Raw genomic sequence first — 25180 nt, 5'->3', positions numbered from 1 at the left:
GGAAAAGAGGTTCTGATGTGCCACACCACTGGACGACCCTGGTGTGTGCTCCATGTCGTCCTCCATCTCAACCTCCTCGTCCATAACTTTGTCCACAGGGTCGAATTCCCTGTCCGCTATCTCCAGCCTCACTGAGGTATCCACAGGGCTGTTGGCAGTGGAGGGAGGGTCACCGCCGAGAAGTCCTTATAGAAGCGGCAGGACTGCGGCACAGCACCAGAGCGACAATTTGCCTCTCTTGCCTTTTGGATGCCAGCCTCATCTCCTTTATCTTCGCTCAGCAATGCTGCATGTCCTGTTTGTAGCCCTTCTCCAACAAGCCACAAGAAATCTGGCTCATAGGTATCGAAGGTCCTATGGCTGGAGTGGAGCTTGGACTGCACAGCCTCTTCTCCCCACACTGCCAGCAAATCCAACAACTCAGGTGTGGTCCAAGCAGGAGAGCGTTTGCTGTGTGGCACCACCATGGTCAGCTGTCCACACCGAGGAAACAGGAAGTGGAATTTCAAAAATTCCTAGGTCTATGGGGTGGATGCCTGTGTATCTGTGTGCAAGGCAGCGGAGTTTGAACTGCTGACCAGAGCCATCAGGATGGGCATTGTGGGATACCTCATGAAGGCCAATTATAGTGACATAACCAACCATGGTGTCTACACTGACGAGATAACTTTGCCCCAAAAAGCACTCTCGCATTGAGGTGGTTTTATTTTGTTTGCAAAGCAAGAGAGTTTTGTTGGCAGAAGGAGCATTGCAGTTTGCACACTTCCACTATTTTGTCTACAAAAGGCAACTGAATAATCATTTCCTGTGTTTACCTATTTATTTTTAAATTGTGAATGAATTTAGTGCCCAGAAAAGTAAGGGGCTAATAGTACTGATATGACTGAATGTAGTATAGTTTGGCAAAGTGCTGTTGTAACAGGGATCAGTGAATAAACATTTCCTGTAGGTTTCCATACAGTAACTGTGTATATGTGGTTCCAGATTAGATTTCACTAATTTTTCAATAGATTAGGTTTTATAAATATATTTTTCCTCATGGCACCACTACAGGGCTCAGTAAAAGCATCCAAACATTAACTCAGCATCTTCATGCCTGAACATGTTTGGGTTTATTTTATGTTTAACGTTGTATCTGAATTTCTTGGGTTTGTTATGCCTATGTCTTGTAGCATTAATACATTTTTGTAAGTTACATATTTACTGATATGTACTCTCAATGTTAACTCTAGCTTAATATAAAGTTAACCTTGAGGAAATATAAATACAAATAACTGAGAAATCATTATTTGCATTTTAAGTCTCTGAAATGAAAATTATGCCACTATCTGACAGCATGCACTTTAACAATATGCCTTGAAATTGTTCTGCAGTCTGTGAGTTGCTATTGTCACCATATAGAATTATCAACATATCCTGTTGTCAAATTTCAGTTCTAATCTATGAACCAGAAAATACTGAGGCTAAGCAGTTTCTTACACTTCTTGAAGAAAAGTTGCTGATAGGTAAGTCTGAGAACAGTAACTATTATATGTTGTAGAAGCATTCATGCTTTTAACAAGTGAACAATATTTGGGACTGCTGTAACTACGTGGATCCTATTTTATTTTTAAAAACTATAGGGTGAGAAATAGTTTTATCACTTTTGTGTTTAATGTGTTTTAAGTGTCATACATTAGGCCAGTGGTTCTCAAACAGGGGTCCAGGGCCCTCTGCGGGGGCTGCAAGCAGGCTTCAGGGGGTCTGCCAAGCATGGCTGATGTTAGACTCAGTAGAGGCCAGGGCAGAAAGCTGAAGCCTCACTGCATGAGGCTGAAACCCGGGGCCCCGAGCCCCACCACCCAGGACTGAAGCCAAAGCCTTAACAACTTAGCTTTGTGGGTCTTCCTGTGGCATGGGGCCCTGGGCAATTGCCCTGCTTACTACCCACTAATGTGTGTCCTAGCTTTTATGTGCAGAAAAACAGTTGTTATGGCACAAGTGAGCTGTAGAGCTTTTATAGCATGGGAGGGGGGGTCAGAAATAAAAAGGTTGAGAACCTCTGCATTTAGGCTATAAAATCACATTAAGCAAACATTTCCTAATTGTCAATGTTCAATTTCAAGCACTAATCCCGTCTTTCAGTATATTAAGATATCCTTACTGTAGACATTTGAGTTGACTTAGAGTCATGTCTGGGAATCACATTTGCTCAGAAAATGCATACTAGACTGAAAAATGATAACCCCATTGTACAAAATCCTCTGCCGAGGCATAGGAGAATACAGAAGAACTTGGAGGAAAGGAGTTGCAGAGATGGCTTTAACCTGTCATTGTCCTACCCAAGTGCTAATTCAGCTGTGCCAGCCCCTCAACATTAGTTTGAGTGGCCTGAATAAGCTGTTACTTATCAGCTTATTATCTTTTAGATGTTTGCAAATTGATTGCTTAATTATTTGCTCCATTATCATTCCGGGTACAGAAGTTAAGCTGACTGGTCTGTAACTCCCTGGGTTGTCCTTATTTCCCTTTCTACAGATTGGCACTGTATTTGCCCTTTTCCAGTCTTCTGGAATCTCTCTCGTTTTCCGTATTGAGAGCCAAGTGATCACAGCACAGAGATCTAGGCCAGCTGCACAACGTTAGCCCTGTAGCTTATTATCTCAAAATGGATAATTACCTTAAGTCAGTGTTTAATTTAATTTAATTTAAGTATGTTGTTGTATTATGAGAATATTCCTATTTTAAAAATACTCTTCTGTGGCTAAGAACCTAAAATATTAATAGCATGCATTCATTTTTTTCTTTACTTTTAAATTTGGGTTTGAAATGGGAAATTTCAGTCAAGTTCCATCTTCCCATAGTAGTACAGGTTGGAGACTCTTGTTTTTCTTGCAGACGAGATCAATTTCAGCAGTATCATTTTTATGATTTAACATGCTCTTGCTCTTCCAAACTGGCTATCAATCCTGTAAAAACAAATATGAGTAGTTTTACTCACATGAGAAGTCCCATTCACCTTCATGTTGTTGAAAAACTGCATATTTTATAAAATAAATATTTTGGAAAAGTCTGTAAAATGAGTGTTGACTATATAGACAAAAAATTGGTGTAACTGACAAAAATATTCCTTCTATCACTATAAGACAGTTGCTGAAAGTTTCCAAAAGCTGCACATCTTAAACAAGATACATATTTGGAATATTTGTGAATATATGGATGGTTTACCAAATTCTCAGGAAAAATACACACAACCATTGCATAATTTTCTTCCTGTACTAGAAAGGGGAAAATATTTGTTTAGATGTTTCTTTGAAAATTAGACAGCACTAGTAAGCAAAACAATTTTACAGTATTAATTCCCCTCTGTACAAAGCAAAATGCAATGACAATTTAGAATACAATTATTTTCTTCAGAAAAATACCCCAAAACACCTTGTACAACCTATTTATTTTGAATATGTAATTTGAGTTTATTTGGAATATAATATCAAATATTATGTATTTATCACATGCCTGAAATAGTCAGTTTTTTACTAACCAAAACTTAAGACTTACCTAAAATATATATTTTGTACATGTATGTCTTAGAAAGTACACAGAATTTTGGTAATGAAGAGGATGAAGAAACGGATGAAGGAAGCAGTGAGGACAGTGAAGAGGATACTAGCAGTTCAGATAGCAGTGATGATGAAGGAGAAGAAAGTTCTGATGATTCTGATGAAAATGTATAGCAGTTTGGTAATTCTTCTATACTCCCTATAGCTTGATTATTTTGATTCTTCTGTACAGTCACTTTTTAAACACCATATTAAAATGTACTGTTTAATCATTATAACTTTTCTCCCTCTTAAACTGCTGCATTCTTTTGCATTTAGATTGCCTCTCCACTCACACTTAGGCCAGCATACCAGTGGTTCTCTACCAAGAGTACATGTACCCCTGGGAGTACACAGAGGTCTTCTAGGGGGTACATCAACTCATCTAGACACTTGCCTAGTTTTACAACAGGCTACATAAAAAGCACTAGCGAAGTCAGTGCAAAGTAAAATTTCATAAAGACAAAATGAGAGAGCAAGTAATTTTGCAGTAATAGTGTGCTGTGACACTTTTGTATTTTTATGTGATTATGTAAGCAAATAGTTTTTTAAATGAGGTAAAACAAGTGAGGGTAAGCAAGACAAATCCGACTCCTGAAAGGGGTACAGTAGTCTGGAAAGGTTGAGAACCACTGCATCAGCCTAACCTTGTTCCATAGCACATTTGATGGTATAGACAGAATTGATCTCCTTAGACGTAACTCCTAAAAAATGTTCCTGTTGGAGCAATAAGGTAGATGAAAAGCTAGGGTACCTGTCATCAGTTGAGCAAAGACATGAATTTTTATTGAGGAATTTGGTGCTTTTAAAATTCATTGACACCAGTTCAGCCGGGGAATAAAGTCTTCCTAAATGATTGTGCAGAGCAAATGATTTCACACAATGCTGGTAAGACTCTGAATGGAGTAAAAAGCCTCTTTAAAATTTAAAGATAAATATACAGCTTCTTGGAAGAAATCAAACAAACAGGTTTTCAAACAAATATTTTGTGTTACAAAATGTTGTCATTAAACCATATCTTTGGAAATACCTGCTAAAATTCTGTTCATGCAACCTGTCTCCTCCCACCTCACTCCCCCACAGTTTAACTTAGATAATTACAGAAACCCTGACATAAGGGGGGTGCAACTTCAGTGGAAGTTTCTTGGCCAGATTTGGAGACAAAACTTACATTACTGTTTAAGATTTGTCAGGTATAAAGTTAGCCAGAAAATGTATGTAAGTAATAAAGCAGAATAACTTGTACCAACTTGGCATTCAGCGGGTGTGCAAAGTGAGGATAACAAACACATTCAGGTGGCATGGAATGCAGCAGGAAAAGCAGACAGCATGGTGTGAAAAAATGCATTCAAGACTTGGGACTGAACACTATTATGTTTTCTGTAGTCTAATCATGAAAAACATTAATATTTTAATACAGTATTCTGGTGTGCAGAAGACATGTCACAGTAAACATGTAACCATCTTTTGTTTCATGCATCAGTATACTTAAGTACAGTGTTTCTTTTTCACTCTTAACATTTCAGGACCCCTTGTTAATGTCAATAGCTATATGACACCGTAGTTCTTGTTGTAGTGCCTAATTGTTACTTGCTTTCTCTTCAGTGTAACAAATGTGTTGGTTAATGAAGTCATTAAATATAACAGAATACACATTTTGCTTGTTTATTTTGGTACATGTGTTCAAATCATTATGGGAGCATCACCTCTTAGAAGTAAAGTCTGATAAGTGAGAGAAATCAGTTGGGTAAGACATTTTACCTGTGTATGTAGATAAGTACACATGCATAATATCTGTTACTGTTGGTGTTGTCTTATTTATGAGCTGTTTTATTTCTTTTGTGAGTTCTTTGTCTTAAGCATTTCATTATGAAAATATGTTTTGGCAAATAAGATATAGAAGATACTTGTCAAATATTTGTGATTCTTGTAGATATCTGTAGGCTTCTTTGGATGTTTTGTATTGATTTGAAAGCACAAAGGGGAATCACAAAGGAGCTGTAACCCAAACTTAAATGAACCTGGGAGGATTTTCTCTGCATAGCAAAACCTTTCCATGGCATAGGGATAGCTTGGCAGCTCCTACAGCACTCCCATCGCAGCTTTTGGTGCAGCTAGTACTAAGGGGAGAGGGAGCCTTGCCAGGGTGTCCCTACACCTCCTGGAGTCTGTTTGTAGCTAGCCTAAGATAGCAGCCTTCAGACTCTGGACAGAACTGGTGCCTACTGGTCCCAGGCCTGGGAAGTCACTAGGGATGCATAAAGACATCTTTGTCCTCATACCTGGACTTATGCCAAGCACATATCAGCTGTTCAGCAAAGCATAGGGTGTAGCCTGTAAGTGGGGTTTTACTCTGAAAAATGACTTTAAGAATGGCACTTTCTTACCCAGGAGATCTGCTTGCTATGTGTTGAGAATTAGATCCATTAACTTCAGTGGTTGAATTAACTATGTATTCCTGTTAGCCCTGCAGAACTCATGTAGCAAAGAGAAAGGGAGTGGAATTCTATTCTTTGTATATCAACAGAATAGTTTACTAAGCTCTACTGATTTAGAGTAAAGTTTTGTCCTGCGGAATTTTATTTAATTTCTTTTCATAGGTGCTGATACAGAAGAAGAGAATTCTGCTTGTTTCTCAGAATCCAGGCTGAGTTTGCAGGTCTGACAGAACAGATTTTTCTTTGGAAACTTTTGGCATTTAGACTGTATTGAGCACACTTGTGATAAGGAATTTATTGAGAGACAATAAATGTGGAACCCCATGATGCCATTTTTACAGTCGTGTTTCAGAGAAGAACCAAATTTCAAAGTCGTGAGCAATTAATATTACAAAGATCTCTTGGATTGTCTACCATGACTAGTCATCTTTACCTAAGGCTGTGATAGAACTAGCTACAAAATTTCATGTTATTTTTAGTTATCAAAGCCTTGTAGAAAATGTTGATTGCAAATTATCACATTCTTTCTTGGCCTTTGTAAAATCAAGTAGTGGTGTGAGTTATTCCTTGTGAACAGGATAAGGTTGTCCATATCACAAAAACTTATGTATCCCTACTTCACACCCATTTTGAACCACTCAACAGGAGGTAAAAGACTGAATGGGCATAAAGTCTGAACTACCCTCTCTTCTCTAGAAGTTTTTCCCTAATTTAGGCTTGGAGCATATTGATGAGGTAACGTGAGGAAGTTTGCACTACAACTGCCCAGTTTACCACCTCTCATTATCATTCAGTTGCATATATTATTTAATAACCATAAAAAAGGGGGTAACCTTGGAAGAGAAGGATGCCTCTGTACACACCCCAGCAAGGATGAAATAGGCACTTAAGGTTTTGATCAAATGTTTTTTGATCTGAGTTTTGATATGGTTTCTCCTTAAGAACATGCTTGTATGGCCTGATGGTATAGCAAAGAATATTTCATGAAGAGGGAATTTGCTCATTCCTTAATGCTGAGGTAGGGCAGAAGGGCCAGATACAGCATGAGAAGTCCTAAAATATGGCCTGTAGCTGCTCTATTCTGGAGGGCAAGGGCAAAATTAATTAATTGTACATTTTTATTGAACTCTGAAGCACAGAAGCAGGGGAGGGAAGCCAGGTACACCAACCAATAGGCAATTTGGCCCTCCAAGCTCCTCATGTTACATGGAGATTAAATCTAATTTTGCAGGGGGGGATCTCTAAAATATGAAGACATTCTTTCTTATGGTGTCGATGTGCCAAGTATTGGAGATGACAGGGCTGGATTTAATCTCCTTTACAAGTGTTCAGTGAGAATAACATGATTCCTTCTACCATTTCCACCTTTGTTCTTAAATGTCCCAGTTTCGATCAAGAGATTATTTTCTTTTCTGGGTGTTTCTTATTCTAATGCATCTAACGTGCTTTCATATCTTAGATGTCAGTGTATCATAAAACTTCACATAAACAGAATGCAGTAGTTTTGGGTGAGTGAGGGTTTGTTCAGCTATTTCGAAAGACCAAAGCAGGGACCAAGAGTGAGGGTACATCTACACTACAGGATTATTCCGATTTTACATAAACCGGTTTTGTAAAACAGATTGTATAAAGTCGAGTGCACACGGTTACACAAAGCACAATAGTTCGGTGGTGAGCGTCCATGTACCGAGGCTAGCGTCAATTTCTGGAGCATTGCACTGTGGGTAGCTATCCCGTAGCTATCCCATAGTTCTCGCAGTCACCCCCGCCCATTGGAATTCTGGATTGAGATCCCAATGCACGATGGTGCAAAAACAGTGTCGCAGGTGATTCTGGGTAAATGTCGTCACTCATTCCTTTCTCCGTGAAAGCAACGGCAGACAATCATTTCACGCCCTTTTTCCCTGGATTGCCCTGGCAGACCCCATAGCATGGCAACCATGGAGCCCGTTTTGCCTTTTGTCACTGTCACCGTATGTGTACTAGATGCTGCTGACAGAGGCGGTACTGCAGCGCTACACAGCAGCATTCATTTGCCTTTGCAAGGTAGCAGAGACGGTTACCAGTCTTTCTGTACTGTCTGCTGTGCTATTGTAAATTGGCGATGAGATGATGGTTATCAGTCATTCTGTACCGTCTGCTGCTATCATGGGTGCTCCTGGCTGACCTTCGCTGAGGTCGGCCGGGGGTGCAAAGACAAAAATGGGAATGACCCCCCGGGTCATTCCCTCCTTTATGTTGTATCTAAAAATAGTCAGTCCTGCCTAGAATATGGGGCAAGTGTACTAGAGAACCAGTGTACCAGAGAACCAGAGAGCACAGCCGCTCCGTGTCAGATCCCACAGAAATGATGAGCTGCATGCCATTCTAGGGGGTCTCCCTGCAACAAACCCCACCCATTGCTTCCCTCTTCCTCCAACCCTTCTGGACTACCGTTGCAGGTCCCCCCATTTGTGTCATGAAGTAATAAAGAATGCAGGAATAAGAAATACTGACTTTTTAGTGAGATAAAATGAGAGGGAGGCAGCCTCCAGCTGCTATGATAGTCCAGGCAGGACATTAAAAGGTTGGGGGGAGAGGAGCCCAGCATCCCAGCATTTACTAAAGCAAAACCTGTTTAGTTAGCACATGGCCAAAAACTATAAAGGGGTACTAAGAAAAAAGCATTTAAAATGATTAAAAACTACAAAGGCAGAACCTGTTTGGTAAGCACAGGGTAAAAAAGTGAATAAAAAAGCATTGAAACTATTCAATACCAGTGTAGGTTAAGAAAAAAAGAGAGGTTAAAAGAAAGAACAGGACAAGAAAAAAGAGCAAAGATAGAGAGCACATGGTGGAATCAGAATGAGAGAGAGAGAGAAGCAGGCAGAGTCTGTTTACTAAGTACAGAGTAAAAAAGTGAACAGAAAAGCATTCAGAATCAGGGTAGGTTAAAAGAAAGAACAAGACAAGAAAAGGAAAAAGAGAGCCCCTTTGCAAAGGGCAAAGATAGACAGCACATAGTTGAGTCAGATAGAGAGAAAAAATGAGAGAGAGAGAGAGAGAATTCTCACCTTTTACGTCTTTCTGTAGAATGAGGCAACTTTTCTGGTTCAGATCCTCTCAGACTTGTTATCACCCCCTTTGGATCGGCCCAGTCAGAGGTGGTTTTACAGTAGCATCATAGAATTCATTTTCCTGAACCAATCCTAGAGTCCCAAGATTTTAAACAAGAGCCGACTCCCTCCTTTCCCCCCTCCCCTTCCTTTTAACTGTTTTATTCTTATCTAAAGAAACAGAACCCCCAGCATTTTTCTGCCATGTAGCCCTTTTACAGGGGGCTTTTTATAAAAGTTATGTCCATAAGCTTTTAGTAACACACCATTTTTTAAAGTTTTTTCCCTAGGTTTTAAACTAATGAGTTATTTTTTAGTAAAAACAATGTGAAGCTGCAGCAAAGCTCCTGTTAGCAAAGCAGCCTTTGTGAGTGAGTGGATCAGAGAGAAGGAGTTTGCTTCTTTACCTGCTTTTTAACAAACACAGGCTAAAGTAACATTAAGTTTTGCAAAGGGATAATCACTTAAAAAGACAAACCTAAGACACATCCCTTTTGTATTTGTGTTGTAGTAAAAAAGAGCAGGCAGAAGCACCCCAGGTTTTTAGTAACAGACAGTTTATAGTCCCCTTATTTTGTAAACCACTGAATTAGAGAGAAGAAGAAGTTGGCTTCTTTTCTCACTTTTTAACAAATAGTAGTGAAAGTCTTGTAAAGGTATAAACACTTGAAAAGACATGCCTAAATGAAGACACATTTCTTTATTTACCCCCCTTGGCATAAGTGTTTCAATGAAAAAGAGCAGGCAGAGGGACTTTTATAAAAGTTAAAACCATAAGCTTTTAGTAACAAACAATTTTTAAAAGTTTTCCCCTAGGTTTTAAACTAACGGGTTGTTTTTTAGTAAAAACAATGTGAAGCTGCAGCAAAGCGCCTGTTAGCAAAGTAGCCTCTGTGAGTTAGTGGATCAGAGATAAGAAGGCTGAATCTGACCCAAACTTTTTAACAAACACAAGTTAAAGTAACATTAAGTTTTGCAAAGGGATAATGACTTAAAAAGACAAACCTAAAACACATCCCTTTTGTATGTGTTCTAATAAAAAAAGAGCAGGCAGAAGCACCCCAGATTTAAAACCCCAGGTTTTTAGCAACAGACGGTTTATATACCTCTTATTTTGTTAACCATTGGATCAGAGAGAAGAAGATTGCTTCTTTACCTGCTTTTTAACAATCTTCTTCTCTCTGATCCAATGGTTAACAAAATAAGAGGTATATAAACCGTCTGTTGCTAAAAACCTGGAGTTTTAAATCTGGGGTGCTTCTGCCTGCTCTTTTACATTGTAATGAAACACTTATGCCAAGGGGGCTAAATAAAAAAAAAGTGTCGTCAGGTAGCCTGTTTTTCAAAGAGGTCTTCTTCTTTTCTAATCCACTACCTTTAAAAGGCTGTTTCAAGTGGTTCACACTAAAAACCTTGGGGGGGGGGGGACTTTTTCTTAGTAAGGGTTTTGTGGGTTTAGGTCTGGGGTGCTTCTGCATGCTCTTTTTTTTATTGAAACACCCCTACAAATAAAGGAATGTGTCTTCAGGTAGGTTTGTTATTTCATGTGTTTATTTAATACGTTAAAAAGAGGGGGTTTTAGACATTACTTCAAAAAACACATTTTAAAATGGTTTATAGTATGTGTTGTTCAGCTTTTCTTACAGGGTCCTGGTTGTTTAGATAAGAGCAGAGCAGGGTTTTGCTGCAGCTTCACACTTTTTACTAAAAAATAAGCAGTGCTAGTCTAAAACCTGGGGGGGGGACTTTTTTTTGTCACTATATATTACTTTTATAACCCTAGACTGTTTGTGCATGCTCTTTTTTTATTACAACACCTATACCAAAGGACTGTGTCTTCACTGCTCTTTTTTTATTACAACACATACAAAAGGGATGTGTTTCTGGTTTGGCTTTTCGAGTCATTATCCCTTTGCAAAACTTAATGTAACTTTAACAAGTGTGGTTAAAAAGCAGGTAAAGAAGCAAACTCCTTCTCTGTGATCCACTGACTCACAGACACTGTTTTTGCTGACAGCTGCTTTGCTGCAAAAGCCTGCTGTCCTTACTAAAAAATGACCAGTGCTAGCCTAAAACTGAGAGGAAAACTTTTATAAACAGGCTTTCTGTGTTTTTAAGCCTGGGTTGTTTCTGCGAACTTACATGTTATTGAAACACCTATGCCTAAGGAACTAAATGAAGATATGGGTCTTCAGGTAGGCTTGTCTTTTCAAGTGTTTTATTCCTTCACAAGCTTTTCACCTCTATTTGTTAAAAAGCGGGGAAAGAAACAAACTTCTTCTCTCTGATCCACTGGTTTACAAAATAAGGGGACTATAAATTGTCTGTTACTAAAAACCTGGGGTTTTAAGCCTAGGATGCTTCTGCCTGCTCTTTTTTTATTAGAACACATACAAAAGGGATGTGTTTTAGGTTTGTCTTTTTAAGTCATTATCCCTTTGCAAAACTTAATGTTACTTTAACTTGTGTTTGTTAAAAAGTTTGGGTCAGATTCAGCCTTCTTATCTCTGATCCACTAACTCACAGAGGCTGCTTTGCTAACAGGCGCTTTGCTGCAGCTTCACATTGTTTTTACTAAAAAACAACCCGTTAGTTTAAAACCTAGGGGAAAACTTTTAAAAATTGTTTGTTACTAAAAGCTTATGGTTTTAACTTTTATAAAAGTCCCTCTGCCTGCTCTTTTTCATTGAAACACTTATGCCAAGGGGGGTAAATAAAGAAATGTGTCTTCATTTAGGCATGTCTTTTCAAGTGTTTATACCTTTACAAGACTTTCACTTCTATTTGTTAAAAAGTGAGAAAAGAAGCCAACTTCTTCTTCTCTCTAATTCAGTGGTTTACAAAATAAGGGGACTATAAACTGTCTGTTACTAAAAACCTGGGGTGCTTCTGCCTGCTCTTTTTTACTACAACACAAATACAAAAGGGATGTGTCTTAGGTTTGTCTTTTTAAGTGATTATCCCTTTGCAAAACTTAATGTTACTTTAGCCTGTGTTTGTTAAAAAGCAGGTAAAGAAGCAAACTCCTTCTCTCTGATCCACTCACTCACAAAGGCTGCTTTGCTAACAGGAGCTTTGCTGCAGCTTCACATTGTTTTTACTAAAAAATAACTCATTAGTTTAAAACCTAGGGAAAAAACTTTAAAAAATGGTGTGTTACTAAAAGCTTATGGACTTAACTTTTATAAAAAGCCCCCTGTAAAAGGGCTACATGGCAGAAAAATGCTGGGGGTTCTGTTTCTTTAGATAAGAATAAAACAGTTAAAAGGAAGGGGAGGGGGAAAGGAGGGAGTCGGCTCTTGTTTAAAATCTTGGGACTCTTGGATTGGTTCAGGAAAATGAATTCTATGATGCTACTGTAAAACCACCTCTGACTGGGCCGATCCAAAGGGGGTGATAACAAGTCTGAGAGGATCTGAACCAGAAAAGTTGCCTCATTCTACAGAAAGACGTAAAAGGTGAGAATTCTCTCTCTCTCTCATTTTTTCTCTCTATCTGACTCAACTATGTGCTGTCTATCTTTGCCCTTTGCAAAGGGGCTCTCTTTTTCCTTTTCTTGTCTTGTTCTTTCTTTTAACCTACCCTGATTCTGAATGCTTTTCTGTTCACTTTTTTACTCTGTGCTTACTAAACAGACTCTGCCTGCTTCTCTCTCTCTCTCATTCTGATTCCACCATGTGCTCTCTATCTTTGCTCTTTTTTCTTGTCCTGTTCTTTCTTTTAACCTCTCTTTTTTTCTTAACCTACACTGGTATTGAATAGTTTCAATGCTTTTTTATTCACTTTTTTACCTGTGCTTACCAAACATGTTCTGCCTTTGTAAATTCTCTTTTTAAACCTAGTTTTTAATCATTTTAAATGCTTTTTTCTTAGTACCCCTTTATAGTTTTTGGCCATGTGCTACTAAACACGTTTTGCTTTACTAAATTTCTTTTTTAAACCTTGTTTTTAATGCTTCTTTCTTAACCTATATTGGTATTCAATAGTTTCAGTGCCTTTTTATTCACCTTTTTTTACCCTGGGCCTCCCAAACAGGTTTTGCCTTTCCCTTTTTCAAGCTAGTTTTCAATATTATTTAACTTTTTTCTTAAACTAGCCCTTCAAAAACAAATATTTCCTTTTTTTTTAAGTTCTATCTTTCTATTCTTTCATAACCAGCCTCTTTTCTTCAATAACTTACCTCTCTTATTTCAATTTTCCTTTTTTTCCTCTAAACCTTACTCAAACTTCTTTTTTCCTCTTAACACTCTCTCTCTTTTTTTCAACCTTTTTCTCTCCATGTACCCAAGCACAAACATACACAACACTTCCCCTAGTCAAACACATACACACACATTTTTTCAAAATGGCCGTCGGTGCCACACTTCGGCACCAATGTCATTTTCTCTCTCTCCCTCTTTTTGATTCCACCATGTGTTGTCTATCTTTGCCCTTTGCAAAGGGGGCTTTTTTTTTTTTAATCTACGCTGTTATTGAATAGTTTCAATGCTTTTTTATTCACTTTTTTTACCCTGTGCTTACCAAACAGGCTCTGCCGTAGTAAATTCCCCTTTTTAAACCTAGTTTTTAATGGTTTTTAAATGCTTTTTTCTTAACCTACATTGGTATTGAATAGCTTCAATGCTTTTTTATCCTGTGCTTACCAAACAGGTTTTGCCTTAGTAAATTCCCTTTATAAACCTAGTTTTCAATATTATTTAACTTTTTTCTTAACCCACCCTGGTATTTAATACACTTTTTACATTTATCTCAAAATTTTCTATTCTTTACCATCATCTCTCCTTACTCAAACTCACTAAATATCTCTCTTCTTTCAAACTAACCCTTTAAAAACAAAAATCTTTCTATTCTTTCATAACCTGCCTTTGCCAGCCTCTTTTCTTCAATGACTTACCTCTCTTCTTTCAAATTTCCTTTTTTTCCTCTAAACCTTACTCAGACTCTCTTTTTTCCTCTTTACACTCTCTCATACTCTTCTTTCAACCTTTTTATCTCCATTTACCCAACCACCAACATACACAACACTTCCCCTAGTCAAACACATACACACACACATTTTTTCAAAATGGCCGACAGCGCCACACTTTGGCGCCAACGGAAATGGGGAGTGGGAAGGTGGGACATAAGCCCTAAAAGGGGCGTGGAAACCTGTCAAAATTGCATGGTGATGAATACTATTGAGTTTATTACTACTAACCAATTTTAATTTGTACTGTTGTTAAAAACCTTGCTATAACTTGCATTGTAACCTGAATTGACTTCTCATGTTTTAGATATTTATAATAAATTAGTTAGCTTTATACTAGCTTATGTTTTCTTTTTAAGAGCATAAAACACACCAAATAGGTTTTCTTTGATTAAAGGGACTCTAATTAAACATTGATAAATCATTTGTCTGAGCACCTGAAAACCCTCTTGTTACTACACAGCCGTGTGAAGGAGTACGTAAACTCCTGAAAAGTTGCCATTCACTGAGTGACTTCTACAGTTGATGCTTTTTCTGATTAATCTAGACACTGTGATACAGAGTAGATTAGCAACCTTTAGCTTTCCCTTTCAGGACAGGGTAGTTTCTGCAAACATCATTTCACAACTCAAGGTAACAGAGTAATTTAAGATAGGATTTACTTCAAATTTAGATAAGCATGTGCTATTTCTTTGACATAATCTCTTTCTCTCCCCCCCCCCCCCCCCGGGCCCCTTATTCACACCTTAAAAAGTATTAAATAAAAAATCATTAATAGAGGTGGCAGGCATCCCTGACAGGTAGCTTAAAAAAGAGGAAGAAAATTACTTAGAGGAAAAGGTTATCTCTTTAGTTTACTTGGGCTTCAAAGCACCAGTCTGAACTGCAGTTCAAGGGACTAAGCGATATCTCTAGTTGGTACCTTATGCTGTCTGGCTAGTCAGCCGGCATTGGTTTGGCACCCTCCTTCTTAGGGAAATAGGATGATAGGGGCAGCCCTTTCTAGTGTTGTGGTGACCTAGGAAGATCATCTGAATCTTTACAGTTGCAATTCTAGTTCACTTCATCCCTTGGCACCTTTCCAGAGATCTGAGCAAAATGGGATCACCCTGATAGCATGGTCCAATCTGAGCTGAGGGTGAGTGAGCTTGACTTTCAGTCAGACTGGAAAGCCGCATCTCTTATTGGCAATTCTGTAATTGACATACATCAGTAGACTACAACTGATTAATCCAATAATATTAAAAATCATGGGATTAGCAGGAGTTGACCCACAGATGTGGCCTAGCTTCCCTCTTTTGTGCAAGTACAGATGGACGGTCTTCACATGATCTATGTCCTTCAGTCACCCTTCCACTCATTCATTTAATTCTCACTGGGCTTTTTGCTGGTAAAGTATTGGGAAACTAACAATAATTTTGCTTAATTGGATAAAGGCTCACCTGTTAGCAAAAGAGTTGTCAAATTTTATTCATATAAATCCTAATTAAACTAAGGAAAAAATATTGTTTCCAGAATCTAAAGGCCTCATTCAGATAGGACAATGTGGGGGAAATGGGCCTATTTACAAAATGTATTCCTCCAGTCATTTCTATGTTGTAATGTGCACTCTGATAGTAAAATGTTCAGTTATTTTTGAGTGGATTTATCTCTTCCTATGCCTCTTTCATTTCAGTCAGGGGAATTTCACCTTCCATTTTGGAAGTAAATTTGTTTGGATTGCTACAGTACTGCAAATGGGAAGCTAATAGAAGGCTCAAGACTACCAGACTTGGTGATCTAGAGGCCTACAAATTCACTGATGCCTGTTCAAGCGTAACCTATGTAAAAATTGTCAAGCAGGAGATTGACCTTTTCCATAGGAGAGATACCACTTTTAGGTAGGAGAAAAATATCTAATCAAGGGCACATTTTTTTTGTTATTATAATCTTGAAAAATGGATAAGTTAAGTCTGATTTAAGAAACTCCTGTAGGAAGCCTTCATATGCCCAATGTTACAGTCCTGAAAATAGCTCAGGTCTCCCAGGTCTGGTTATACTCTGAAAAGTGACTCTTTACAATGGCAAGAGGTGCCCTGTTTGCTGTATCTCAATTATTTTTTATAAAATGCTCTTTGGTTACCACCCTCAAAAGAATATATATTCTAATTTCCAGCCCTCCAAATTCTACCTGGGATTTGAGATTCAACCTGGGTTCTTTACCTTTTTGTATATTACCACCATTACCGAAGGTTCTACGGGCTTCATTTATGCCTTTCAACTGGGTTGCACAGGTATAGCTGAGTGGTAAATAAACAATTCTATTGACAACACACAGGAAGGAATGGAATCCAGCTTTTAGCTATATTAACACTGCAGGATTAATTGGCGAGGAGAGAGTAAAAAATTATGAATCACAAAAGTAGGCAGCTGTGACTCTCTAACTACTCCCAAGGAGCAGATCTGCTGAGTAAAGTACCATTTTTACAAAGTTACTTTTCAAAATAGGACCTTTTGGTCCTTTCATTAAACAAAACTACATAAGTTTTTTTTTCTTCTTGAGATTAGAGTTTTTAGAATACACAGCAGCACAAAGAAGTGTGAATAAAAAAGGGAATAGTTTGCATAACAGGGAAACCACAGTGTATGTAAAATAATGTGATTTCTGATTAGACCTTTCTGAATGTCCTTCATCATAAAGGTGCAGAATGTGCTAGCTGGCAGCCTATATTTAGATAAGCCCGATTTTAAGTGTGGAACACTTAGCATAGATCTGAGACGGATCAAGCATAAACATGAAGCAGACAGTCTCTCATGCAAGGAGGAAAAAATACCATTAAGAGTGAAAGCAAACCTTTTATTAAGTACAAGTAGATAACTATACACAACAAAATATTTTGCAATAGAGCTCAGCATAACTAGTTACAGTTGTTACAAGTATGATGTAATGAAGAAGCATGAGTTTTGAGTAGACTATAATTTTTATTGTGACACTATAGGCCCCAGCTGGGATTGGGGTATGTGTGAAGATCGTACCTGCCCCAAAGAGTGTTCAGTCTAAACATATGAGGACCCAGGCAACAAGTGGAGAAAAAACAAATGAAGCTAGAGGATAGGGTATTGGAGAAACTACCATATTTGGTAATGCACTGCCTGAAACTCTTAACAGGCAGACCTAGCTTCCGGTATTTGGTATATTGTATCTTAATGACTCTTTCCGTTTGATTTTATTCAGAGCTATGTTAATTTATATATGCACCTTAATTATTGAATAGCCATATAGAGATATCCATACAGATATTTATTTTTAGTTCCTGTAGCCTCCCAGAATTCTCAAGGTTCATATTAACTGCTTTCTGCTTACTGATAACTTATTCAGATGAGTTTAAATGCAACCAATATAGGTGTTAAACAATATTTGTATAGGAGATTTCTAACCTGCACCATGATAATAAAGGCACCAAGAATGTAGCACTACAGCATACTATATCCTACTATCTTTGACTTTATACAACAAGTCCACAGTTTTCACTAGACATATTTAACTCATTCAGTAAAGGTCTGTACATTTAAAGAATGGAGAGGCTCTGTCAGGATTCTGACTTGCAAAGAACACAACAGAAAACAGTCGTGTGCATGGTCTGGGTAAGGGGCACTCAAAGCAGCAAAAGCACAATTTACACACCTTTTGAAGGTAAAGTAATTGTATAAATAATTCAAGTTTGTATCACAGAGTGAGGGCCTGATCTTGAGAGGTACTGAGTACCTGCAGCTCCCACTGAAACCATTCTCAGATTGGACCCTATCTAACCATAGGAAATAATCTTTACAACTGCTTAGGAACCTTTTGTGTTTTAAAGTCTAAATATTTACCATGTTTCTGAATGTTTAAACCGAATGCAGGGACTTATGTTGGGAAAATGTTAATGGCCTAATACTGTTCCCACTTCCTTCTGTGGGTGTCTTGCCTATACTCTCCGATGAGTGGGTGTAAAATGAGACTCCGGGCCCCTTAATGTAAGGATGGATTCTGCACGGTGTAGATCGCCCTCGCCTGCCCTTGAAGCCACAGGAGTTGATGGCTCGGCCCCCTTGAACCGCACACGAATTCAGATGACACTATAGTGACAGAGTGAAATAAACGCTGGAAGTGTAAGCTATACATTATTGCGTTCACTATAGGCCCGTCTCCATTAAAGTTACTTTTGTTCAAAAGCTGAAATTGAGAAATAGCGCCATCTGCAGGAATTTTTCTTAACACATTTTTTAACCTTGTGACAAAGGCTGTCTTCACTACCATTGTTTGTCCGGGGTCTTTCCCCTCTGCCCTACTGAATCAAAATAAATAGACTGCTGCATCCTTGTGCACCTTTCTTTTTTAAATCACTTTGATTCAACTCGGATTTATTTTACATTTGCTTTAAATTATAAAATAACGTTCCTGACTAATCTACACTGGGGCCCACAAATTTGTGTTTGCCACCTAGATAAACCGCTGTTCCCTAATTTGGTTTTGACAAAGCCTCTGCCCGGTTAAAAAGTTCAGATTCCTTGCTGTAGCACATAAATACTCCTCTTGTTGATGAAGGGGGGGGGGTTGCCTTCGCTCCGTGTAATACCGGCAGCAGGGTGTTACATTTTGCATGAAACTGCAGGATTAAAAGAATCTAAGCAAATGCGGTGTGTTATTGAACCACTCTTTAGGAGAAGGCTGTAAAATGATCTTTAAGGCATAAGAGCACCTAACATTCAGACCGAAGTTCCATATCTATTCGCCTTGATAAAGAACTGATTTCAAACCCCAAACCTTTTATCTGTTTCCACTGGAGCTCTGCCCAGGTAAATGTGCCCAGGTTTTGGGGAGTCCGGTTAGAAAGGGGGCTAAGGGAGAGAAAGAACCATGTTTTTATTGGTTTTGCATTGACTTTAAGGCTCTGTGTGCTTTTCTAAGGCACCTCTGTGAGAGAGAGAGCTCAGCGTGTGCCACTGGTCCCCTTCCCTCTCCCGTCACTCAGCTGTCCCCTTTCCTCCCACTCTTACTCTAGCAGTAGCTTGAAATAATTATGGTCCTGATGGATCCTTGCCTTCCAGCTTCGCTCCCAATAGTTAGTTGAATTGTTTGAGTGGATCTTAACGCTGAAGCAAAAAAACCTTGCCGGCAGTTTGCATGTACGTTCAAAACCCTCTAAGGGAGAGGCGTGAGGTATAATCGTCGCCTGCCCTTCAAAGTGCTAATTCACAGAAAGCACCGGAATCGAACTCCCTTGCCCTTACAGGATTGCTGTCCGAGGTGCTGAAACCAGCGCTGGTGTTTGGACAGCTGAATGAGAGTGAACGCAATGTTCTTACTATAAAAGCCTATGCAGGAATGTTCTGCTGTCTACTAGGTTGCCATTTTTCTCGCTTTACATTTTCGGCTGGAAACATGGTGCCTGCTGAACGTGGACTAAAAATACAAAGTTTGGTCTGTTTGCCTTGCAGTTCTAAACAGCACTTTTCAGAACTCAGCCTGATGGACGTTCGTGCCATTTGATGAATTATTGTTTCAGTCGCTGAAACAACTCTGTCTTCAGCTTGCCACTGAAAGCACTTTGGGTGCTAACAGTTTGACTTCTTCCCACGAGCGAGTTTGGGTTTTTCCTGAGAGTAGGTGTCTAGATATTCTATTTTACTCGAAGACACAGCTTGAAAAGTCTCGCGATGTAGAAGAGCAAATGCACCCATTTCTATATTTTGTATTCATTTCCTATAAGCAAAGATATTTATTTACAATTATATAGACAATTAACTATAATGACATTATTCTGTCTCATCTTCTGTAATGAGCAAACGTTCTGTCTCATTAGTTGAAACATCATTTGAATAGTTTTCCCGAGAATAGCTGGAGCTAGTAGATCCTTTCAAAGTGTATTTAAAAGATGTTTTTTGGTTCCAAATATTTTAGTTGTGTGTTCATTTCCTAGGCAGCGCGTCTTCACGGCGGAGCGATCGTTCTGGGCATTTGGTGCTGTCATTCGGCAGTTTTGCTCTCCAAATCGGAGATTTTAAGGTGTTTTTTTTCCTTCTTTCAACCACCAAGTCCTTCAGAAAGGATTCGTCTGAACCTTTTATGCTGCTAACATTTCTGACTGACGAACACTCATTTGACCTCCATAAGACGTTTCTTTTTCACCTTCCTGCAAATCATGTACCTGTCTTCTTTAGAGACATTCGTATCTAGTCATACGTCTAGTTACTTCAACAATTTGTAACCTACCGCTACAATCCTCACTGGAAATTGCTAGCAAATTGCTAGGAAAATATCTCCTTTAAAATGTAACGCTCTTCTTAGCCTTTTAGAGGCTAAAAACAAAACGCTTTCTGAATTGATCTATTTTTAGGAAAAGGCTGTAGGTGGTAAGTCCTGGATATAATGAAAACATTTAAACTAAGTCATAAAAAAACAGGTGTTCCTTGTAGCCATGGTAAAGACCAAAAGATTCATCCATCTGGATCTTTGACGCCCTCTGGTGGAGACTCACAAAAATAATTACTCCTCGCTCGGGGGTTCGTAAAGAGAAAAAATGAACAGGGTATAAAATTCTGATCATAGTGAAGAGAGGGGGCTATTTTTGCTAAGCACCACGGTTTGAAATTATTGCTGAGAGAGCATGTGTTATATGGTAGCACAGTGTGATATGGGTTAGAACAAAAGAGACTGAAAGGAAGATAAAGTTGAGATCAAATAGCTTTCTTTTAAAGAGATGATTTTTTTTAAATCGGCTGTTTGTTGGCAGTCACGACTGCTTCGTGTTTATATAATGAACGTTTTTGGTGTGTTTGAAATAATCCTCTCCGTCTCGGAAAGAACTCAATCGGTATTTTTAAAAGATGTACATCCCCGAGCGGAAGTGTCTTTCCTACTAGCCCCCCTGCCCCTCTCTGAAAACTGAGCGTGTTGAGTACGTACGGTATTACTCATAGGTTCAGCCTTTCTGGGTGCAGCTTCGTGATCTGGATTCACAAGCGAGCTATAAAGCCCCGAGGCGACCAAAACACCTGCAAATAAGTCACATTAGCCTCGGAAGGCAACACTTGACCGCGTGATTTCCAACCCAGCAAACTGACCTGGTCGATCCCCCCTCACCCCCCGCCTGTCTGCCGTCCATATTGGAGCCGAGGAGGTGGTGGCAGCGGTGTGATTCGTGCCTGCGTCGGAGCAGACCAACCGGCGATTCACGCTTTAAAAAAGCAAATCCAAGTGCTTGTGGCAAAAGGTCATCTCGAATTAAATTCCGAGGCGCATTGGTATTCCGACGTCGTTTCTGGCGGAGTTTATAAGCTGCGTCTCCCACCCAAGGTTAGAATTCCCCCGGCTTTTTTGGACACTTAGTAAGTGTGGGTTCGCTCGCTCTCCTCCGCGGTAAGTCTCCTTTAAACTAGATTATGTTATTCAAGCCTTCAGGAGGCTCTTTCGGAATGGGGCGCTTTTAACAAAACCATTGTTGTGTGGCTGCCCTGCCCAGGGAGAAATAATGGGTATTTTGAGACAGCCGGTGCGGTAGACTGTTGGGCTAACCTGTTACTTCACTTCCAGGCATTGTCCAGTGAGTCCCTCTGCTTTAGGATTTAGGATAGCTTGGTTGATTGTGATTTTTTTTTTAAATAATGTACCATTTACCCGTTTACCATTGAAATCACTGGCCCCTTGTACTTACACGCTGGTTTTAATCCGAGCAGTGAAAATGAATAACAAGTATTATTGGCTGGGGGAGGGGGTAAGAGGGAAGGGGCTTCTTAATTTACTGGACCATGATTATCTTTCTTGAATTTTTCTGGATCAAATAAATCAGACCCAGCCATGGGTGGGGACAATCAGATAAGCGAGCCATTGATTCTGAGGTTCTCGATCAGCGAACCAAAACTGGTTATTGGAATGCAATGTCCGCCTGTAAGGAATTTAACAGCTGGCTGAGAACAAGAGTTGGTCCATAAAAGGTGGCTCTTACTATGATCACCTTATTTAGCTACCTACCCCTATATAGCATATAAAAAATTAAGCCAAAGCTTAAATGTGAATGTCATGGTAAATCGTGCGTATGTTTGAACGTGCATCTACGCACACACATGAAGACATGCATATAACACACATACCCCTACAAAGGCAAAAAATGTGCCTTTGTTACTGGAGGCAGATCTGAAGATGTATATATCAATCCTTCCTGAATATTTTTTTTATTTAGTCTGATGAATATTTCAGGGATTAGATGATAAAACACAGAATCGCAGCAAGAATTCTGTTGAGATTGTAGGTCATTTTGACTGATAATTTAAAAGTCTGTTTTATAAATTGGTTTCAATTTGACATGAGCCATAATTGCCCTCTTCAGTGGCCATTGATATAATTACGATAGACTTCATGGTCTGCTAAATCCATCATTCCGCACAGGATATAGCGCTTCAACATCCAGCAAAGAAACGATTTAGCTCTTCAGCCTATCGAAGCAATTTCTAATTGCCATGTTTCCATGTTAGCTGTTTTAAAACTAAATATGTGTCCGCGGCGCGCCTTCCGTGATCTTTCCTTTTCATCGCTTTGTTTGTGAATATTTTTGCCTGGCTAAGAAACGTCGTGATAAGGACTCTTCTACTCGAGATGCAACCCTTTGTGCAGGCTTTCCCAGACACTGTCACTTCGCGAGGAGTTTAATTGCTTATTATTGGCTGCAGAATCACACCTTGACTAGTTAATCTAAACAGGACTCGCGTTTCATCCTTCCAGGAGACCAGATCTCTAAAGCCGCCTTTTCTTTCCTTCCAGTAAATTCTTTACTGTCCACCCACCAGAGAAATATTGAAGGAAAATACGGAACCAAAGGACTTCGACTTTCTGAAGTGATGGCATCCTCTGCTCCATCCTCCTCCAACGCCAATCAGGACTCCAACCCCACTAATTTACGACCCACAAGTAGGTTTTAGTCTTTCTCCTCGTTTTAAACCTTTTGGATGCTTTATCGTTTTAGCATGGCACTTCCGTGAGACCAAATTTGCCACAAAACGACAAAGCTGAAAATCCTTGTTCCATGCCTTTAAACTAGGTGTGGGAAATGCATTATAGAAATATTCCATCTTTCTGGTGTTTTAAAATCAGAGGCTGGTCCTTAGATTTTTCACTAATTTTCTAAGGATGCCGAAAAGCCTCAGCTTCAGTCACGTTTGGTTTTACAGGCACATTTTGGGAGATTTAGAAAATAAACTAACTACTCAAATGGCTGGAAAATCTAGATTTTTTTTAAGAGGTGGAGATGACTGAATTGGTTAGAGGGTGAAACTAGACCTGGCGTGTGAAGTGTGTTCCAGACTTGCATTTTATATTGCTAATGCTATAGCTTCCTTTTTGCTTACATTGAAGCCTATAATCAACTGAAATTTGGATGCTAATTGTAGCTTTTCAGAGCTCTGTATCCCTAATTGCTCCGAATTTGCCTTGAGTTATTGAGGTGGGAGTGGGAAGCAGATCTGGTGCAGGTGGATGGAGAATCGTTTTATAGATTTGCCTAGACAATTCAGACAATCAACTACCGAAAGAAAGGGGGGGAAAGCTCGATGACATAATCACCGGAGACAAAGAGGGGGGAATAGTAAGAAAAAAAGCTTGGCAGGCACATTAATGCGGGGAATAGCTTTTACCCTGAAAGGGCTGCCTGGGCTATGAGGCATGAACATCAGAGTCATTATTGTGATTATTCTGCAACTGGAAAGAATGGGTGGGGGGCACACAAAATGCAAAAACCCACTGGAAAACAGTTCATTTGTGTGAGGCTTGAGTTGGGGGGCCGGGTAGTCTTTTGCTGAGATGTCAGGACTAAAATCGGATTAATCAGAAATTTAGTTTAATGAAGAAATAACCTATTAATGCCAGCAACACAAAATCCCATTTTCTCTCTGTATCTACATTGGATTAGCAAACAATTATTAGGGGACAACCTGACAGGGTTTAAACTTAAAAAATAATCACGCAGGGGGGCAGTTAACGAAATTCTCCATCTAACCAAAAATCCACGGGCTAGAAATAGCCCAGGAGTGCAGAGCTGCCTCAGCCGCTTGAGCCGGTCCTCCCCACCCTGCTGTTTTCTCAGCCGCCTGGGCACTGATTGGGGAGGGCCGCCATGTCCCCGGAGCCGGTGCTTTTCTGCCCCTGGCTCCCTTTGGCCATGATCTTGCTGTCAGGCTCCATCTTATTCTAGCCCTTAGTTGCCTTCGGCTGCCTGAAGTGTCAGAGGGGTTTTTTCCAGGCTGTCACTCTCTCCTCTCCTGGGTCCGCCTCTGACCCCTCCAGCCCCGCACCTTTTCCCTCCTGGCCAAGCCAGTCTCCTCCCCTTCAGCTGAGGTCACCTCGCCCGCCACCTCCGGCCTTGCGGTCCTGCGCCTCCGCTCTGGTGCTGCCCAGTCTGTTCCCCGCCCCCGCCTCAGCCCAGCCCCTCCTCTCCTGCTCGCGCCTGCAGCCCCGGCTAGTCTCTGCCTCTCCCCCTGGCCCCTCCCCGTATTCCCCAACCCCCTCGCCCGTCAGAGCCCCCCCTGCCGCCCCTTTCCTGGGGTCACCTCCCCTGCCTATTCTGCAGCCAGCCTCAGCCTGTAGCGCCCTGCCGCCCCCTACCGGCAGGAAGCCGCGGGGGCACCGGCGGCGGGAGACCAGAGGCTGCGCAGCCGGTCCCGCCTGTGGCTGGGCGCTGAGAGGCAGCTGGCGGAGGCAGCTGGGGCCGGGCGGGCTCACTCTCTGCACGTCTCTCCGGGGCGCCGGGCTGGGGGAGGGTCAGCTCGCCGGGCAGCGCTGGCGGGTGAGGCGTGGCCCCGCCTGCCCCAGGCCCAGCTCCGCTGCTCCTTCCCCGCTGTGAGCGCTCAGCCCGGGGCCCGCACCCCGCACCCTTCCCGCCCTGAGGGCTTGGCGCGCTCCGCGCCCCCTGACGGCGCCTCGGGGCGGCTCCTGTGGCAAACGCCCGCCTGTGGGGGGCCAGCAGGCGGGACCCGCCCCTCTAGCTGCAGCCCCCGCAGGGTTTCCGTGACGCGGGGGAGACCTCGGTCTTCGTTCGTTAGCGGCCCCGGGCCCTACCTCCGGGGGTGGCCTGGCTCCGTTACCAGAGCCCG

At 40.5% G+C, this 25180-nt stretch overlaps 2 protein-coding genes and 1 long non-coding RNA gene across 6 annotated transcripts in view; 2 read left to right on the top strand and 1 right to left on the bottom strand.

Annotated features, from left to right (window-relative positions):
* ERICH2 (glutamate rich 2) overlaps window positions 1-5231 on the top strand; it is a 38677-nt gene extending 33446 nt beyond the window's left edge. For all 3 annotated transcript variants that reach the window (XM_050916306.1, XM_050916304.1, XM_050916305.1), the window contains 2 exons: window positions 1434-1505; window positions 3571-5231. In XM_050916306.1, coding sequence (XP_050772263.1) covers window positions 1434-1505; window positions 3571-3713 — 215 coding nt within the window. In that variant the 3' untranslated portion in view covers window positions 3714-5231. The remainder of the gene's footprint in view (window positions 1-1433; window positions 1506-3570) is intronic.
* LOC127030225 (uncharacterized) lies at window positions 1589-9739 on the bottom strand. The gene is made up of 2 exons (XR_007768335.1): window positions 9070-9739; window positions 1589-2948 (listed from the first exon to the last, which is right to left on the bottom strand). It is a non-coding gene; the product is annotated as an uncharacterized LOC127030225 (long non-coding RNA).
* Window positions 9740-12413: 2674 nt separating this feature from the next.
* The window catches only part of GAD1 (glutamate decarboxylase 1), a 53163-nt gene continuing 40396 nt past the window's right edge, over window positions 12414-25180 (top strand). The window contains exons 1-2 of one of the 2 annotated variants that reach the window (XM_050916271.1): window positions 12414-12569; window positions 22857-23003. In XM_050916271.1, coding sequence (XP_050772228.1) covers window positions 22934-23003 — 70 coding nt within the window. In that variant the 5' untranslated portion in view covers window positions 12414-12569; window positions 22857-22933. Of the gene's footprint in view, window positions 12570-20684; window positions 21459-22856; window positions 23004-25180 lie in introns of those variants that run through there. The other variant, XM_050916270.1, reaches the window with a different exon arrangement.

Source organism: Gopherus flavomarginatus, chromosome 10 (genome assembly GCF_025201925.1).
Source record: "Gopherus flavomarginatus isolate rGopFla2 chromosome 10, rGopFla2.mat.asm, whole genome shotgun sequence".
Lineage (NCBI taxonomy): Eukaryota > Metazoa > Chordata > Testudines > Testudinidae > Gopherus > Gopherus flavomarginatus.
This window is presented reverse-complemented; position numbering and strand designations above follow the sequence as displayed.